At 40.0% G+C, this 18271-nt stretch overlaps 2 protein-coding genes and 1 long non-coding RNA gene across 4 annotated transcripts in view; 1 reads left to right on the top strand and 2 right to left on the bottom strand.

The window, feature by feature from the left end:
• The window catches only part of LOC138028726 (cell adhesion molecule DSCAML1-like), a 59181-nt gene extending 56488 nt beyond the window's left edge, over positions 1-2693 (top strand). The window contains 3 exon segments of the mRNA XM_068876329.1: positions 176-370; positions 837-912; positions 1037-2693. Of these exon segments, the coding sequence (XP_068732430.1) occupies positions 176-370; positions 837-912; positions 1037-2183 (1418 nt within the window). The 3' untranslated portion in view covers positions 2184-2693.
• On the bottom strand, positions 1989-7997 carry LOC138028733 (uncharacterized). Of its 2 annotated transcripts, none has more exons than XR_011127713.1 (2): positions 2915-7997; positions 1989-2186 (listed from the first exon to the last, which is right to left on the bottom strand). It is a non-coding gene; the product is annotated as an uncharacterized lncRNA (long non-coding RNA). The 2 variants fall into 2 exon arrangements; XR_011127714.1 differs by lacking the exon at positions 2915-7997 and adding an exon at positions 2753-2908.
• A 1744-nt stretch (positions 7998-9741) lies between these two features.
• On the bottom strand, positions 9742-18237 carry LOC138028729 (2-acylglycerol O-acyltransferase 1-like). Its single transcript, XM_068876333.1, has 4 exons — positions 17687-18237; positions 14398-14617; positions 13171-13370; positions 9742-11608 (listed from the first exon to the last, which is right to left on the bottom strand). Exons 1-4 carry the CDS (start codon positions 18123-18125, stop codon positions 11454-11456), a joined length of 1014 nt encoding a protein of 337 aa, XP_068732434.1. The 5' UTR covers positions 18126-18237; the 3' UTR covers positions 9742-11453.
• Positions 18238-18271: the final 34 nt, after the last annotated feature.

Genomic DNA, 18271 nt, shown 5'->3' with positions numbered 1-18271 from the left:
AACGCAAATAGACGGTCGTTTGGCATTGCGCATCACATCCTTATGCCATCTGGATACTCGTCTGATTGGACCTGTTAGCACTATTTGCGAATAAATGAACGTTAACCTTATCAGAGAGCAGTTAGATTAATGCGATCCGGTATAAAAGTCACTCTTGTTTGTATTTCTTGCGCAGAAAAGGGATCCTTTGTAGTGAAAGAGATGGAGGAATCAGAAAGAGAGGAAACAACCGCAAAAAGGTCGCAGTTTTATCGCAATCCTACATTCCTTGGGGTTGTAATAGGAGTCGGTGCATTGATGCTAATTGTCATCATATGTTTGTTGTTGGTGGCTGTCCGCGCAGGACACCTAAATGCCGCCAAGATTCATGGTGGGTGGAATTTATAGTTTTGTCGTGTTTAACGCGTGAATATATTTCTGGTATAAAAATCCCCATGACTGCAAATTAATAAAGAAGTAAATGAGCCCACTGAATTGGAGGCTGGGCCCAAAACTAGCTGATCCACAATCCACCTTCAAATCGCAATAAACTGCAGGTGTACCATAAGATACTTGTACGGTAGCTAAGAAGCTTTCTGTTGTCGCTCATTGGCTTCCGAAAGGATCGCATTGCTGGGTAGATAAAACCATGTTATTAGAATTATTTAATCAATCAAATCAATCAATGAAGCTGATAAGATTAATTGCCACGTTACCTTTAAGAGTTTGTAAACCTCGTCATTTGAGCGTTTTCCCTTCGTTCATGTGAGTTTGCACTGATAACCTAGTGAGTGCAACTGGAAAAACCTGTGGTGTGTTTAGCGTAGCCGATGCAAACTTTCTATTGTTTCTTCAAGGATGGAGGCAATACTGGAAACAAAGGATTTTTGGAAGTCCACTGGCAACGATAGAACAAGGAGAATACGATCAGAGGTAATGCTAAAGCCCAAACAATAAACGAATTTCTACATGAGCAAATTTATATTTATCATTCGTAATAATATTTCAGTGTGATTTGCAGAATGGCGTTATTTTTAAAGTGCTCTTTATTCGCTAGGCAAAGTAACCCTGACCAATCTGAAGGAAGCCCCTCAACCAATGGTAATCTTGCAGATTCGTCATCATCACTCGAGCCAATCCGCTCCACCCACGGATCCGAGATAAGTCTCCCTAGGAGTATGCTCCGCGCGCATCTCACTCACGAGCCAATAATGGAGGAAAGTTACCCACCTCCTCCCCCACCGTACCAATCATCCACACCCGGCGGGCAGTCTGCACCCCCGGCTGAGGGTAGTTTTAGTGATACTTCATCGGAAGGAAATTTTGCCGAATCTGTGCATCATAGGCCAACCATCCATGACACTGATTCCACAGCTCGATCGCGTCGCTATGTGGACATTAACGATCATGCTACTTACCCTCAATACTATGCCGCGCAAAGATCGCTGAACGGAACTCCAGGAATGGGAGTGTTGGGATTTCGCGGGCACGCTGATGGTGGTTCTGAGCTGGATACCGCGAGCATATCAAAAGGACTGGAATCAAATACTGATTTACGTCGTTTTGCAGCCGCCAGTCGTCTGAGCCGCCCCAATAAAAGCCGCACTCAGAGCCAGGAATTTCAGCCTGTTAGTTCTGAGAACCCTGCAGCCTTTCCCAGGCCTCGTGACTCAGGTTTAGGTCCTTCCCGGATTGATCTTCGTCGCCCAGGCGTGAATTCCAAACGAGGCCCCAGTCAAGTGACACCTGTAATCCGACCCGTTCCAACACCACAAAGGAGAGAATCGGATTCATCGAAGGAAAGGAGTCCTTATCACACATTCGAAAGACCTCATGGGTTACGGGATCCACGCGCTTACGATTCAGCATCGTCTGAATATAGCTCATCACGTGACGAGCTAATATCAGCACTGGAATTTGGCAAAAGACATAACCTGGACAAATATTATGGTATACCAACTCTTGAAACAACGTCAGTATCTTCTAATACAACAAACAGTAGTGATCAGGATGGAATATGCAAGTTTTCGTCTAGTCCCAGGCCACTTGGTGACGGGTGTTTTGCGCCTACTCCTGTGCATGCTCCCTCCTTTCGCTCAAGATCAAAATCCCGTGGAAATGAAAACTTTCTTTATGTACTAGATCCGCGTAGGCGTGGTGTTGATCGAGGGGGCGTTCCTCAGTCAAATGGATCAGTGGTTTGACAGCTAGAGAAAGATTAAATCCACATCTATATGATTTTCAGAAGAGAACTTTAGTAGTAACTGAGATCATTATCCAACTGCGTAAGTTATTGTACAAAGAACGCACAAAACGAGTACAAATATTCCACGATATTGTACAGTTAGTTATTTCGCCCTAGTGGGCTCGTCAAAATACAGCACAACTCGTAAAAATGTTCAGCGATACTACACAACTAAACATCTAATAAGACATATAAATTGAACCTTGATGCTAAAGAAGAATTAATCTATTGACGATGGCGTAGAGTTTCTTTCTTGCCAAAATTCGATTTAAGCTTGAACATGCAAACGTTCTCCAAAACAAGTTCAAACAGAATTTTTACTAACAACACGTACTATAGCTACGTACTCGCATAAGCGGGAAGAAGAGACAACTAAATCCGAAATGTTTAGTTCGCAACTCTCTTACCTTGCCTATTTAATCAAGAAGAAACTGAAGGCAGTCGATTAATAAAAGAAAATTCCGAGAGTAAACAATGAGTCAAACTGAAGTACTAACAGATCTTAAAACACAAGTCTTTGAAACCAACCGTAGTGTGTGAGACTATTTGAGGCCAACCAATGAAACGAGACTTCTCTGACAGTGTAAAATTATATGTTTAGTAAAAGATGAAGCGCTTTTTTAGAAAAAACTCCGAGATAAATACAAGGTATAGAAATGCCTAACACAGGCATCAAAATGGTACAATCACCTCAGTCTTTGAAGACTTGCATTACCATATGGATCTCACATGATGTGTCTGTTTTTTCATAGACGCAAATTGGAACTTGATTGGCGGTGATACTTTCACAACGTGGTTATTTGTCCCCTGTATCCCAATCGATAAGGAATATTTTCGAGAAAAGCGATAGTAAAAGACGTCTTGGAGCAAAGTACAGACTGGCCAACGACAAAGCTTACTCGTCAGGCAATCAAACCTACAATTGTAGGTGAAGTTGCGTCGGCTTTCCCAAACTATCCATGGATCTCGATTACAACTTCGACAACAAACGTTTATGATCAAATTTGTTTTAACAGGACTAGTTAATTTGAGCTGATAAGTAGAGTACGTGATTTGAGAAACAAAGATAATTTGCAAACTGACAGTAACAACCTCATGAGTACATTTTGATCATACGATGGGTGTGAGCCATCGTATGATCAAACGCATCACGAAAAATGTATCACATTTCTCATTATTGACCTTTTTCGGTCACGTATGAGTATTTTGCTAGATGTTCTACTCTGAAACATTATACAAGTGTTCCAAAAGGCGCAACTGATCCAATTCTAAGTGAAACATTCGGCAACGTACTTTCATAACAACTGACACAACTCTATTAATATCAAAAGGCACATTTTGGAAAAGACGACCGAATGCTTAAAAACAAGTTTCAGTGCGTTTTGGGAGAGACCAGCGCCGGCCTCCTCAGCGAATCGACTCTTCCCGGCAACACGAATGGATGTGGTTAGTGCCATTTATTGGGAGAAATTATCACGAAACGTTTTCATCGCAGATGTGTCACGTTTCAGTCGGTGGCACGGTAAATCCTCGTGCATGAGCTCGCGACATAATTGACAAAGGCAGAAGTGTAACTTATTATGACAGGTAACTGTGTATTTCAAACTGCTGCGGTTTATATGATGTTGTTTCTCTTGACCTTGTTCTCATACTGCTATGGTCACAACTGTTCTTCCAATCTGGATTGTTCCTCTAATGAAAGCTGCTGTAATACTGTAAGTAGCCCGGACAGATATTGCCTGGGATACACTTGTTCTTCCCCCTCCGATTGTGGTGTTTGTGGACGTTGCTGTGCTATTGGTACTACGCCGATGTCAGGTAGAAAGTGTCGCAAAAATTGCATTGGTGATTACTGCAACAATGATGTCGATTGTGGCCGCCAGTTACATTGTTGTGGTAATACATGTTCACTGGAAAACTGCCACGGGAAACCTTGCGAAAGAAACTCTGACTGTGGGAATAATACAGGTTTGCTATGTTATTTCAAAGTTTGCTCATGGCCGGAAGACTGTGAAGATAGTAGCGAATTCGCAGTGATCCTAGTGTCAATTCTAACTTTATTGGTAGCCTTACGTTTTCTAGTGCATTTCTTCTTTCGTCAACCGCTTAGTGGCGCTTTTTACAGATTACTAGGCCACTTTGCAAGCCTACACCGGGGTACGCAAGAAGGAGTCCTGCCACCCTACCCTGGAGAGGACCAACCACCTTCTTATCAAACAATCTGCTCGGGCTATCCTCCTCCATTGTATGAGCAGCCTCAGACATCTATTTCCTCACTTGGTCGGACTGAAACGTTACCATTAATTGAATCACCTCCCCCATACAGGCAAACAACAGACTGATTCGTGGGGAAAGGGTCGCTGGACCAAGGTCTCTGTGAAAAGTATTGGAAATGTTGGTAATTACGATAAGCCAGAATTGGAGTTGAATTTAAGTTCAGTTGTAACCGATGGTAAATTATTTTGAATTTAGAGAATGGTCGTAATGATCCTAGAGACCTACAAAGATATTCTCGAACGGCTCTGCATTCATGCAGAGATACAAGTAATTGTTTGCAGATTCAACACGAGCCCGCGCTGCGTTCCGTTTAATATCAAGTTGAATAAGTTCCATCAATATCCATGAACTGATTTGCTGGTAAAAACTTGACGAGTTTGGGTTGAAGGATGATATCGAGTTTTAAAGAAAGACACTCATCAAAACGCTCCAAATCCTCCTTTTTGCCGAAATAAAACCCAGCGAAAGAAAATGAACTGTCAATCACGAAGCCTGTGCAACAATCCTGTGACGCGGCTGCCAGTGGCGGGAGCGGTTTGTCATTCAGTTTATGCGAGGCACAACAGACCAGAAAGAAAAAAACTTCTATTTCTGTCTGTAAGCTTGAATCCTTTCGTGGATAAGCGTGTCTCGTACATGATTGATAAAAAACGTAATTTTGTGGAACGAAAACTAGCAGCGCATGGTGACTTCAACAAATTCATTTGCAACACTTCCTGTACAGTTGTTTTAAAACTACTACAACTGTAAGTTTTAATTTAAAGATGCAGAATTTTTCAAAATTTTGACTATTTTCACTATGGAAGTAATACGTATTTGGATCTTTTTTCTCTTCCCGGAGTCAGACGAGAAATGCGTCCAACGAATGCTCTCACTTGCTGGAACAAACTGAAACAATTAAAAACCGTAATCTAGTGTCGCTAAAACAACTTTGCAAGGTGAGCTAACCGTTCAATATTGGGTGAATTTATCTACCAATCTTTGCAATTGTGTCTTTTGTTCAACGCAGTATACAAGCAGCGAGAATCACACTTACTTAAACATTTCATTCTTTGTAGGAGACTAAAGCTCTTTTCCAAACAACTCGGCAAAACTGGAAATTATGAGCTGTATAATAATCTTTAGCTCCTGTTAATTTAACTGATAGTTATTGGAAACAATAATTTTCTTGAATGGTGACATGCTTGTTGCGATTAGGTTATACCAAAGCAAATTCGTTAAAGCAAAACAGACTTTGAAATGTAAAGTATGTACAGTAGTCCTTGCTCTTTCCTTACCAGAGCTCCGCCATACATCGAACTTTTTTTAATATTGCAGACAACAGGTTAGGGTTAGGGCCAAACTGAAACATAGAAATATAAATATTGAAAAGAGGTCAAAGAAAAGGTGGACAGTAGATATTTCATTTATCATAGTGATAACTCAAAAAACATTATTTTCTGGACACTCATTAATATTAAATAGGTATTGTGGAATCGGATGAACGGATTTAGACCCATTTTAAACGTCGCATTTCACACTGATGAGCCTAATCTAATGCAAATGCATGAGCGAAAACAATAGATTTTTCGCATTTGCATTAGATTCGGCACATGTGAAATGCGACGTTTAAAACGGGCCTTAGAGAAAAGGGTTGAATAGCTGATAAATATAACGGTAATTGAACTGAGTGAAGTGCAATTTATAATGGTAATTGAAGTCAGTGGAGTGCAATTTGGTCTGCAATCATACGTGTGATTTCAAAATCGCGCGAGTTCGATTTAAAATCACAATTATGATTTCAGACCAAAATTGCACGACACGAAGTTCAATTACCACTTTATTACATCATTTGGAAATCACACAAAAAATATTTAATCGCTAAAATACAGGATTTTAGTCAGTACCAATATTTTATTGATCCAGTTGGGAACAAAAGTTAAAAATTTGCATACGAATCATCAATTGTGCTCTGACTCGTTCTTGCTTGCAAAGATGGCAGGGTATTCATCTGTTACGTGACTCTGAACATACTTAGTTTAACGAAGGGGTTTTCCCTAGTTTTACATACTTTTAAGGCCCGTTTTAAACGTCGCATTTCACATGAGCCGAATCTAATGCAAATGAGCGAAAACAATAGATTTTTCTCTTTGCATTAGATTCGGCACGTGAAAATGCGACGTTTAAAACGGGACTCTTAAATTAAATCTCTAATTGTTAGATAAACAACCTGAGTGCGCTGGTAGCAATAGCAGTAACTGGCTCGACGGCTGGGAAAGAAATAGCACCCAACAATTGTTCAGAACAATTAAAAATGGAGCATCGGCATTGAGATTGCACAAAATTTCTATTTAAAAGGGTGGCTTTTTGACATATAGTCGTTTGGAAGTATTTCACCCAGCTTTCTAAACGATTGGATTAATTCAGTGGAACGAAACAATTTTTGCCGTACTGTCCATTCAACGATATTTCCATTGTTTTTTGGTTTACAGCCGTTGCGCTTAAAATATTTATGTACTTTTTAAATAACTCTACAGTCTAAAGGACATTAAATATCATTTAAAGACTATCCCGTCAAAATGGGAAAACACTTTGCAAAAAATAAGTAATTGACCATGAAAACTAATTATCAATGTTGCAAAAACCTGCATGTACAGATATAACAGTACGTGTTCCCTTGATATCAAAAGTCGAGTTGGGTTTAGCAAAGTAGAGAGAATAGAACTCCTAAGGAAAACAAAACCATTGAAAAAGATGTTATGAATGCGAAAAGAGGCAGAGGGGTCAAAATTAAGTCAAAACACGAGAAAAACTCGCGTCATTATCGCATCAATTATAAATTTATTCTGTCTGTCTGCTTATTGACAACAAAAATTAGCCAATGAGCGCGCGAGAATTTTGCAGTCATTGTAAAATACTTCTTGGTCATCCACTTGAAATTCTTCGATTCCGGGAATACGGGACCACAAATTCCTTTGGAACAGGAGCTCAGCTGGACCTACTCCAGTTATGCTGTGAGGGGTTGTTCTGTGCATGATGAGGAATGACTCAATAATTTGAGCAATCTTGATCCTCTTCAGTAGAGAACGGTTTTGTCTCTCGCCCTCCCCGTTTGCCTGTGGCCAGAGAGGCGTAACTTCCTCTTCTGTGGTCAATACACTCTTTTTCTGCAAACTTTTGAACTTGTTTTTTCTTTTCGACTTGCAAACTGTGGCCCATTGTCGGTAGGAATAGTCACTGCTAGTCCATGAGTAAGAAACATCTTGAGGCTCTCAATTATCTTGTCTGTTGTTGACTTCAGGACTTGTACTTCAGTACATCGGCTTTAGTAGTCTACTACAATAGATATTGTAGGTGATCTCCTGCAGCCATTCCAACCCCTTTTTAAGGAAAATGGGGAGTATTTTATAGCGCCTAATGCGCGAGCCTGTAGGGGGGGGGGGGGGGCCCATCCCACCCCACCACCAAGAAATTGCTAAATGGAGTAAGACTGCTGACCCTATGAGTCTTCACAACACGGGGTGTTCAACGGAGAGACTGGGCAAGGTGTAATACGTAACGTTTTACACTCAGTTCACAAAAAAATACTTAGATAAGCAATTTTTTTCCTTGTGTTTAGAATTTCATGATAGATAAATCGGGAGAATCTGATAAAAATCGTGAGAGCGGGAGGCAACCTATCAAATCGGTAGGGTTGGAATGTCTGTCTCCTGAAGGTAGAGATGGAGTCATATAAGGTCTGCTGCGATGTGCTGCCATGAGCACATGGGAGGGAATGATTTGCAGAATCTCTCAGCAGCTTTGTCACAATAGTTTGCCACCAAGCTTTGGTGCAAAGTCTGCGCTTCATGGCGACGATCCCCGGGTGACCCTCTTGGAGTTCCAATACACTTCCTCGCAAGCCTAAAAGGGATAACGATTCTAGCTCCTCTCAGTACCAATTTTCCAATGACTGAGAGCTCACTCCTAACCGTGTAAGAGGAGACAGGGTGCTGCTTAAACAAGAACAATCAGGTCGATAAGCTGACACCAACTTTCAGGCCAGAACCCTTCCATGTAATGGATAAGACTGGGAACAGTTTGTTAGTTGAATCCGCCGATGGTGATCAGTACAAAAGAACTCTACCCATGTGAAGAAATTTGTGGAGAGAAATGGTCTGTCTGAGGATCAAGAGCCAACTCAGTCGACAACTCAGTCACTTACAGGGAAGGATTGTAGTGTCTTATCTATTAGCGCCTGTGCACAAGTGTAAAAGTAGTGAGAACACTTTAATCCGTTGTTTATCTGGTTTCATCCGCGAGTTTTAGAACCGATTTAAGTGGGATATGACAACTGGTGATGAGGAAAACTGTAGGATAGTTCAATTTTGTGTATGGATGTAGCGATTCAAACTGATTTGGAGGGAAAGAACTTTGTCTAAATAGCATTGGAGACAGGTCATGTCAGAGGAAACTGTCCCCCAGCCCCACCCTTCCTGTGTTCTCTGAAAGATTGCTTCGCTGAATGCTTGTCCACTGCAGCCCAAAAAATAGGCACACTCTTGCTTGACTTTCCAAACCATTCTTAGTTATCATAATACATGTCTTGTTGACGAAAGGGTATTTTTGTTATGTTACTGTAAACAGAATTGTCTTATCTTTGCAGATCTTTTCTATTATCCATTTTTGGATTTGGACAACGTGACAAATTCCTGCAAACTTCTGTCACTAACCCTAACCCTAACCCCCTTGGGGAATTTGCGTGGGGCAGCACTAAAAGCAGGAATCCAGAATCTGAAACTGAATCTGGAATCCGCAAACCAGAATTACCCACAATTTGCGAGAATTGCAACAACTTATCCACTGGATAACTCAATTTTTTTCTAATGACTCTAATCTGGTGTTTGTCCCCATCAGCATCAGAAAAGTGTCTATTTTTAAACCAAGTTTTAAACCAAGCTTTGCCACTGAGTTCTAAGTAAACAAAAGACCAAATCGGCTAACTCATGTTGTACCCAATTCAAATCTCCTGGGGTTAATATTCTTTGTGAGTTGAATTTGCATTATAATATAGCATTTACATTTAAATCATGATGCAAATACGTGGAACAAAACGTTTTATTCCCAAAGGGTTTGATTCAGCTAATTTGGTCTATTGTTTATTTCTGGGAAGACTTGGTTTAAAAATAGACACTTTTCTGATGCTGATGGGGAAAAACCTGATACCAAATTCTCACTCTTGGGTAATGGACTCTTACTCGAACAAAATCAAAGGAAGGAAAGACAACAAAACACAACTTTGTTTATTTAATAAATTTCAAACATTATTACTTTTACATAATCGTTAGTTGTTGTCACATACCCATGGCCTGCTCCCGTTCTGGCCTTGTAGCTCAGTCGGTAGAGCAACGGTGATCAATTCCGAAGGTCGTGGGTTCAAATCCCACCCTGGTCAGAGTTTTTCTCTGTCCTCATTCCAATACTTGGGTTGATCTCTGATTGGGTATAAAAACCTCACAGTAGTGTTAGGCCTCACTCCAACTTGGAATCATTACTTTTACGTAACCTTGACCATTTACAATAAACCAATTTGGATTACGATCATTTGTTTAGGGGGATTTTCAATTAGAAGACTTAATGATAATCAAGATGCACAAGAAACCAGGCCTTGATTGTTCAAAAGGTGGATAACAACCGGATAAATCACCATCCAGCAGATAAACACTAGCAAAACAAATTGAGTTACGGTATCCAGTGGATGAGTTATTGTAATTTTCAAGAATTGTGGATAATTTTGGTTTCCAGATTCCGGATTCTGGATTCTCGCTTTTAGTGCTGTCCATTTGCATGCCAATAATGGAGGAAGTGTAATAGCATGACAGAAAAAGAACTATCCAAACACAAATTATGACTGTTATTTCTTGTTGTTCAAGTGCCATGTGTCTCTGTTTGGTCCATGAAACAGTTTTATTGTCACCTATCTTAAAAGAAGATTATTAGTAGTTTGTAAATGTCAATCCTAACTCAGAAAGTAGTTTTGAGGCTACCTTAAATAATAATGCAGTAGAACATAATAGTATTTGTGTTGAGCCAGCGAGCCATGCAAATTTCGCTTTTAAGTCTAAGCACCCATTTTAAAACGGTTAGCTTTCAATAACTGTGTGACTCGCATGTTGACTTGCATGGCTCACAGCCATGATGGCTCGCATGACCCGCAACCATGGCTTGCATGACTTGCTTGGCTCGCTGGCTCACACATTGACCTAACTCTATCATTTTTATGTATCACTGGAAGATACCTTTTTCATTCATCCCTCTGAGAGGAATAGGTGTATTTTACTGCGATTAATAATAATCATGTGCAATAACACTAGCCATTTCCCATTGGAAAAATCAAACTTTGGGGGAAGGTATCTCATTTTATTGAAGAATTTCCTCTGGCTTTGGTTAAACAACCACAGAAGAACATTACAACTCCAATGATGGCTATATGTCTCAAACTTGGAAAAAAAATTACTGCAGAGGCAGTGATGGCAGGATTGAGCTAAAACTACAGAACTCACTAAATTAAAGTGTTTTTCTCATTTAAAATCCTAAAATCATTAAAACGTTTATTTTCTTTCTGCATAATTACCGTAGATGAGGTCAATCAGCATATTAATTTAATCCCTCAAGTGATAAAATAAATTATTTATACTTAAGTTTTTTTACAGTTGGCACACCCATTCATGTGTAGGAAGTAACAAGCCCTAATGATTACCAACTAGTAGTATGTAGAGGAATCAGGAGGTTGCTTGAAGCAAACCATGACAAGTATGGTGACAGTACCCAGAGACACCAAGCAACTAAATTAACCGGGGTTAATTAAGATTTTAATATAGCTGCATACAATCAGTCTCAAGGATATCAGGCAGACACAAGCTGTTGGGCATTTAAAATGGGGGAAAATAAACTGGCCTCCATTAAAAACAACATCTACCAACAGACTGTTTAATCAGTAAATAAGAAGTTCTGTTGATTCAGGGACATTGTACTTGGCTTTATGCTCTTCAAACAATTTCTTGAGCTCTTCAATATAAGCAGAGTGGAGGTGGTCTAGTTGCTCAGGAGTTGGGTTTTCCACTTTCGTCACAGGAATAGGCTCCCCAACTGCAAGAGGAAAGTATAGTGTACATAAACAATTGAGTAAAGTCTTTCTCAGGGAGTGAAAAATGCAAGAATGTATTTGAAATGTACCAGACAAAAACATGTATTTAACCAATTTAGTTTAAAATTATGCACAATTTTATAAACTTGGTGGGTATGATATTTGCAAAGGATCGTTACAAAGAGGTCTTTAAAACTTAAGGAAACCATTCCAAAGTTTTCAACCATGAGTCTTATTAAAGTTACAATACTTCATTATTATTGCAGTATACACTTCTGAATGCTGATTTAAAATACTAATACATAGGGCACCAAAGCGTAACCTAAGAACCAATCTCTTCTGAAATATTGATTCTTATTAGGAATAAACAAAACTAAAAACCTAAAAAAAGTATAATGTAAAAAGTTGCATTCTAGGGAAATTTATTGACCTAAAACCATTATATAAAAAGTCGTATCCTAGCGAAATCTATTAATAAACTATTATCCACATCTCTGGGGTGTTCTATCTTGTTGCAATTTTAAAGTTCCTTGCGATATTAAGGGTTCCTGATACCACTGCCTTTTAGACTCGCCTCCGGACACAGTCTCCTCTACTGCCAAACAGCTGCTTGATATTAGATCTCACACTTGCAGAGCATCCTCCTAAGGCATCCTCCACAATATTGTGTTGCTGCACACTGTACCCTGGCAACTGCTTGCTAAGCTCGTACCGCAGGGGAGCATATTTCAGTGCTGTCCTTCAAATCCCTATTTAAAATCCATGGGCAACTCATCTCTAACAAAACAATCCTCTTCTCCTCCTTGTATACCAACCTTGCATTATTTTTCTATTCTGTTACACCGTACTCCTGTACTCTCCACATACAGGGGGACGTCCCAGTAAGCTTTAGCTTTCTCGTTCTCGTAAAGAGCCTTGGATTTTGCAGGCGAATACCATGGTGGCACCATGTCAACAAGATCAGCCTCTCTCAACAGCTCGAAGAAGATAACCTTCAAGGCAGCGTTGTGACGCACTAGCTATTTCGTTTGTGCCAAAGCACTACATCCAGCGAGAATGTGGGCCTGTGTCTCTGGTTGCTTACCACATAGGTGACACAGCACGTCCGGGTCAGTTTCCAGATCGGTCTTCTCTCGATGGTAAACTTTTGTCGGTAGCATCTGTTGGTACAGCTCTTGCATGGCTGAGATAGTATGTGTGGGTACTGTTTTTCACTCACTGAATGACTGATCCAGCAGAAACACTCGTCTCCAGTCTCTTTGTCTTCCCATCTCTCAGTCATCAGACGCCCTTGCCAACCCTCTCCTCCCATCTCTTCCAAGTCTTTCTCCTCCACCACAGCCTTCATCCACACCCTAACCTCTGAGTTATTATTTATAATTATTACTATGTGTGTCATATCTAGACAAAGAGTTAAGAGTTACAAATTCATTACTAGTAATGCATAATTATCCGAAATTAGTTGGCCTGTGGTGATAAATCTTCACTGAAAGGCTGTCAAGATACCGGTAATGGCCACTCTAATGACTTAAAAAAATAGTTTAAGCAATGTCAATGCACTTACCGACAACATTAACTGGTTTCCTGTATGGCAATAATCCAAAAGTGTACTGAAAAACTCCACGTCCATGAAAAAGTACTGGAGCAAATGCAACTTTTCTTTGAATTTTTTGTTGAATATCACGCAGCCAAGATCCTCTGGGATTAGTGACTTGTTTAAATAGGTCAATTTCTCCAAATGCGAAGACTGGAACAAGAGAAGCTCTTCGAACAAAACGAGATAAATAGGGATAAATTTCTAAAGAGGTCCAAAAAAGCCAACAATATTTTGAATGTTGGATTACAATGACAGTACTAGGGTAAATTGTGAAAATTTCACAGGTCCTTAGCATGCATCCGAGGACCTTGTGCATTGTTTTCAATATTTTGAATTGTTATATTATGACAATCACCCACTGCAAGTTTAAAAAGATTGTTTGACAGTTGAAAACAGCTCTTCAAAACATAACTAGCAATACTACATGATCAAATTCAGTTATACAAAAGTCATTCACCTGTAATCTTGTTTAGCATGTTGTTGCATGTTAACTACACTGTCCTCTTAAATTATTTGCAGAAATGCTAAAAGTGCTGACAATGCTAGAAAGCTGTTGGTTTATTCTTTAATTTATGCATAAATTAACAGCAACAGAATTCGCTTAGAAAGCTTTCAGAGAACTAAAAAGGTCAGAGAGGCACTCATAAGCCTTTCTTGTTGTCTCCACCATACCTCAGACACACCAATCACAAGTGAACTAATTAACAGTATCATAAAGAACTGCACCCTGTAGTTTGAAGCATAATGCTAACCTTTGAGGTTAGGGTTAGGGCTAACCCTAACCCTAAAGAGCGGAGGGGTTGGCGCAGTGGTGAGATCTCTGCCTTCCAACCCTAAGGTCCCAGGTTCCATTCCCGGTTCTGCCGAGAGTGGAATATTTGGCGACCTTCTTTCCCGCTGAAGTTCACTCAGCTTTCCATCCTTCCGAGGTCGGTAAAATGAGTACCAGCATGCATGGACTGCTTAGAAGCGGCTGCAATTTGCGCCTGTATATGCTTCCAGTCCGCTGGGGGTAAGTTGATCATTGTAAAGCGCCTTTGAGACGTTTGTGATAAAGGCGCTATATAAATGCACCACTTTCCTTTCCTAAACCTGTCCTGGGTTTGGCCTTGCTTAAAACTCACTTTATTGAAGTGAGAAACTACCTCTCATAAAAAAATCAAATTTTATAATATGTATCAATTTATTACTTACCCAGTTCTTAGAGCCAACTTTACAAATCCTTTCCGAGGTTTCAGAATAATCGAGTAGTTACCAGGGTGAGCATCAAATGCTTCCTCAGCACCTCCCACCACAATTACTACTGAATTTCCAGGTCCTTTCTTGCTCAAAATGTACTCACTTCTCTCTCGAGAGAAATCTATCATGCCTCTACTCATTATATTGTCTCGGAATAGTGGAGGCTTGAACAAAGCTTCAAAATAAAATTAATACAGGGAAAAAAAGGGGTTTTATTTAGGTTAAATCATGCTGTGTTTACATGTTTCTTAACATTACTTTTTGATTGTTGGTGCGTTATCTGATGCCCTGATGGTAAAGACTGCTCACTTAATACACTGCAGAAGGAAGATTGCCTAGATCAAAGTATTCTTCTTTTCCTTTATGGAGACTTCAAGCTCCACACACTTCTTTTTCTCACTTCAACAAAGAAAAGTTCTCATCTGTGTAAAAGTGGACTTACAGAGAGTCTGACACTGTACAAAATAACCTTCCAAGTGACACTGAAATGTCTGCACAAAAATTTAATGGAAATTTCCATATAGAGACATGGGGCATTATCCATTGGGGCAAAAATTCCAAATTTTTCGGTCTAGAATCAAATGGAACAGTCTTTTCCAGAACATTCATTTCAAAAATTTTGGTCAACCTCTTGAAGTTGACCATTTTTCCCAAAATACCACAATTACTGGGAACTTTTTGTTCCATTTGACGGTTGGAAATTTAGGAAATCCGAACCAGAATTTTTGTCCACATGGATTGCACCCTTATTCACTAGAATATTCTATAGAATATATTAATTACAAATTCCGGCCACATATTTTTTTAACTTTTCTAGGCTATAATATCTAGCATCCCCAGATAAACCGTTCCAAGCATGTACTCTCCTGTACTGGAAAGACCTTAGTCCTGTCTTAGAAGATAGCTTAGTTATAAACAGGTTTCTATTTGCGGCAAATTGTGTCTTACATGCAATTTGGTGTTTGTCTTCAACATACTCAAACCTATTATGTAGATAATTAGGGCTAGATTTATTAATGGTTTTATACATCATATAGACATAAAGTAATCTATACGTTGATTTATAGTCATCCAGTTTAATTTGGAGAACAGCTCAGATGATGGGACATCCTGGGGACGCTTGAAATTAAGAATGACTCTTGCCATGTATTTCTGTAATCTAAGGATCTGGTCTAAGTTGTGCTGTGATGTCACACCCCAGATAACACATGCATAATCAATAATAGGTTGGATTAGGGACTTGTAAAATGACTGCCTCACGCATTGAGGTAAATAGGTTTTGATAGCTTTTAGGAGATTAATTCGTTTCAGAACTTTACTACAGACTTTGTCAGTGTGTGAATTCCAATTCAGCTGTTCATCAAGTACGAGACCAAGAAGTTTGTGACTGTCTACACTTTTTATCGCTGTTCCATTGTGAGTGATCTGGCTTGTTTGACTTGCAAACATGCCAATTTGGGTCCAGTGGAGATAACCATGGATTCCGTTTTTGCAACAATCTGGTTTCCTATCCATAATGGAATGGGTTTTAAACAATTTGCCAACTGCTGATTCACATATTCTAAAGTTCTGCCAGTAACTAATATTGTTGAATCATCCGCGAACATCTTTAATTTCTGGGGGTCAGCGATTTCAAAAGATAAAGCTTTAAGAACATATACAAAGTAAAATAAGCACTGCCTGAGTTTAGCTACTTTTTATAGGCCACCATTATTTCACTTGAAATAATAATTATTATTATTAGCCTGCCACTGAAAACAAAGGGATGATTTGCTGCAGTCATCTCATGAGGCCATCAAAAAGACAAGTGTCCTACTTCCCAAGTCCCCTGTAAAAAAGTACAATTTTTCAAAGGCGGTGCGAGCAGCACACCATTAACAACTACTTGGGTGACACACTTTGGAAAACCTTATCAACAGGGGAATACCTCTATGGATTGAAAGTGGTCCTGAGAAGGACTGTTGGCAGTGACTGACATTTTGACAGCCTGAGAGGAAGCCATCTCTAATCGTAGGAAGGATTAGGAAACAGTTCAGTATAAGAGGTGGACTGCTGACCTGGACCTCTAACTTTGAACGACATAGCCACCCAGTTATTGAAAGCCAACCATTTTAAAATGGGTTCTTAGACTTAATACTGTTTATCAGTGCTATTTGAAATGGGTGCTTAAACTTAATGCACCTATCAATGTTAAGCCCCAGGGAGGGGGAGGTGGGGGTCGGGCTACGGGACTTTGACTGTGAGGTCTGTCCCCAGAGTACGGATTTTGACTGTACGACATATTCCCAGGGCGGGGAATTTGACATGGCCACCATCTTGGATGATGAAGAGGGCTTGGAAATCAACCTTGTTCCCAAGGCTTTTTCTTCCCCAGGTAGTGAGGGAAAGGCGCTGGCAACGAGGTTGCCTAAAAATAACTCCGCCATCTTGGAATACCCGGAAGGCATTCAAATAAACTTCCCACATTTGTGAGAGGTGGCTAAACGAAAGATGAGTGGTACATACATTGCACTCTTATTGTGTGCAGCAAGGTCTAAAGGGTATTATTTTGGCCACCTTTACTCGCCCCAGTGTGGGGGCTTTTGATACTTTTGACCAATTATGTTGTCACGTGGGTGGGGAATTTGACTCATTTTTTCAGAAAATGTCAAAATCCCCACCCCTTGCCCAGCCCTAACCCCCTCCCCCCTTCCTGGGACTTAACATTGATAGCTGCATAAATCTTCAAAACACAAGGCAGGTCATGTCAGATGGCCAGAGTCATCCAACCAAGGAAGTACATTGTATTTCGTGAAATTAAACAGGCATCATTGTCATTGTTTGATAGCTGAACTGTATATAAATGAATTAAAGTTGAGGTAAGACTTTCCGAGTGTAACTGAACCTGTAATAATCATTCTAAGAAGACTCTCCTATGAATAACAAATATAGGTTGCTGTACAGGTCCCATATGAATAGCAGCTTTTAAAAAAAAAAATCAGTATCTGGGCCAGTACAATCCTAGTTTTGTTCTGTAACTCAGTCATTGTTTCATACCTAGTCCGCAGTCCACGTTTTATACCTGGTCCTCCTTTTATACCCAGTCCGCAGTCCGCAGTCCACCTTTATACTCAGTCCGATTAAACGCGATTTGCAACGCTTCAATGCGTTCACAGATGTTTAGATAAAGAATGGCGTTTAATATTAGCCAACACCAATACCATCACGAATTAATGCCCTGATACATGTTTTGGCTTTTACTTACCCATAAGAGGCACCAAATGTGGAGTGATCCCTGGAAAGACACTGCTAAAATCCGTAGCTTCGGTTGCGAAATTGCAGAAAGCCCCCGCGCAAAGAATTCCATGGGGATGGTAGCCAAACACGTAATTTTTGCTCGGATCAAGTTCCGCTGTTTTGATCAAAGTTATCGGGAAATAATCGCGAAAATACTTCCACACTCGTAGTCTTCTAATATAGTTCGATCTTCGTCCTCCGTGCTCTGGTGTCTTTCCATCAATGAGATAGGCCCATGTTATATAGAGAATAGCTATAGGATAGTAGGACGTAAAAAACAGTCCAAGGATTGTCAATGTGCCAATTAGAGCACCAAAGAAAAATGAGTAGTAATAGAGGGCGACTGCTGCCGTCTCCAATCGGCGATGGAGGGGAATCCGAATCGGTGCAAACTCAACCAAAGTCATTTTGCTTGGAGTAACTATTATTTTTGATCAGGAAAAATGAGGGTAGAAGATCGAGGTACCAGCTCATAATATTTGATCGTACTACAATATGATCACGTGGATTATGTCTTTCCGTTGACGTGACGCGATTTAGCAGTAAGGGGAGG

Source organism: Montipora capricornis, chromosome 13 (assembly GCF_036669925.1).
Source record: "Montipora capricornis isolate CH-2021 chromosome 13, ASM3666992v2, whole genome shotgun sequence".
Taxonomy (NCBI): domain Eukaryota; kingdom Metazoa; phylum Cnidaria; class Anthozoa; order Scleractinia; family Acroporidae; genus Montipora; species Montipora capricornis.
This window is presented reverse-complemented; position numbering and strand designations above follow the sequence as displayed.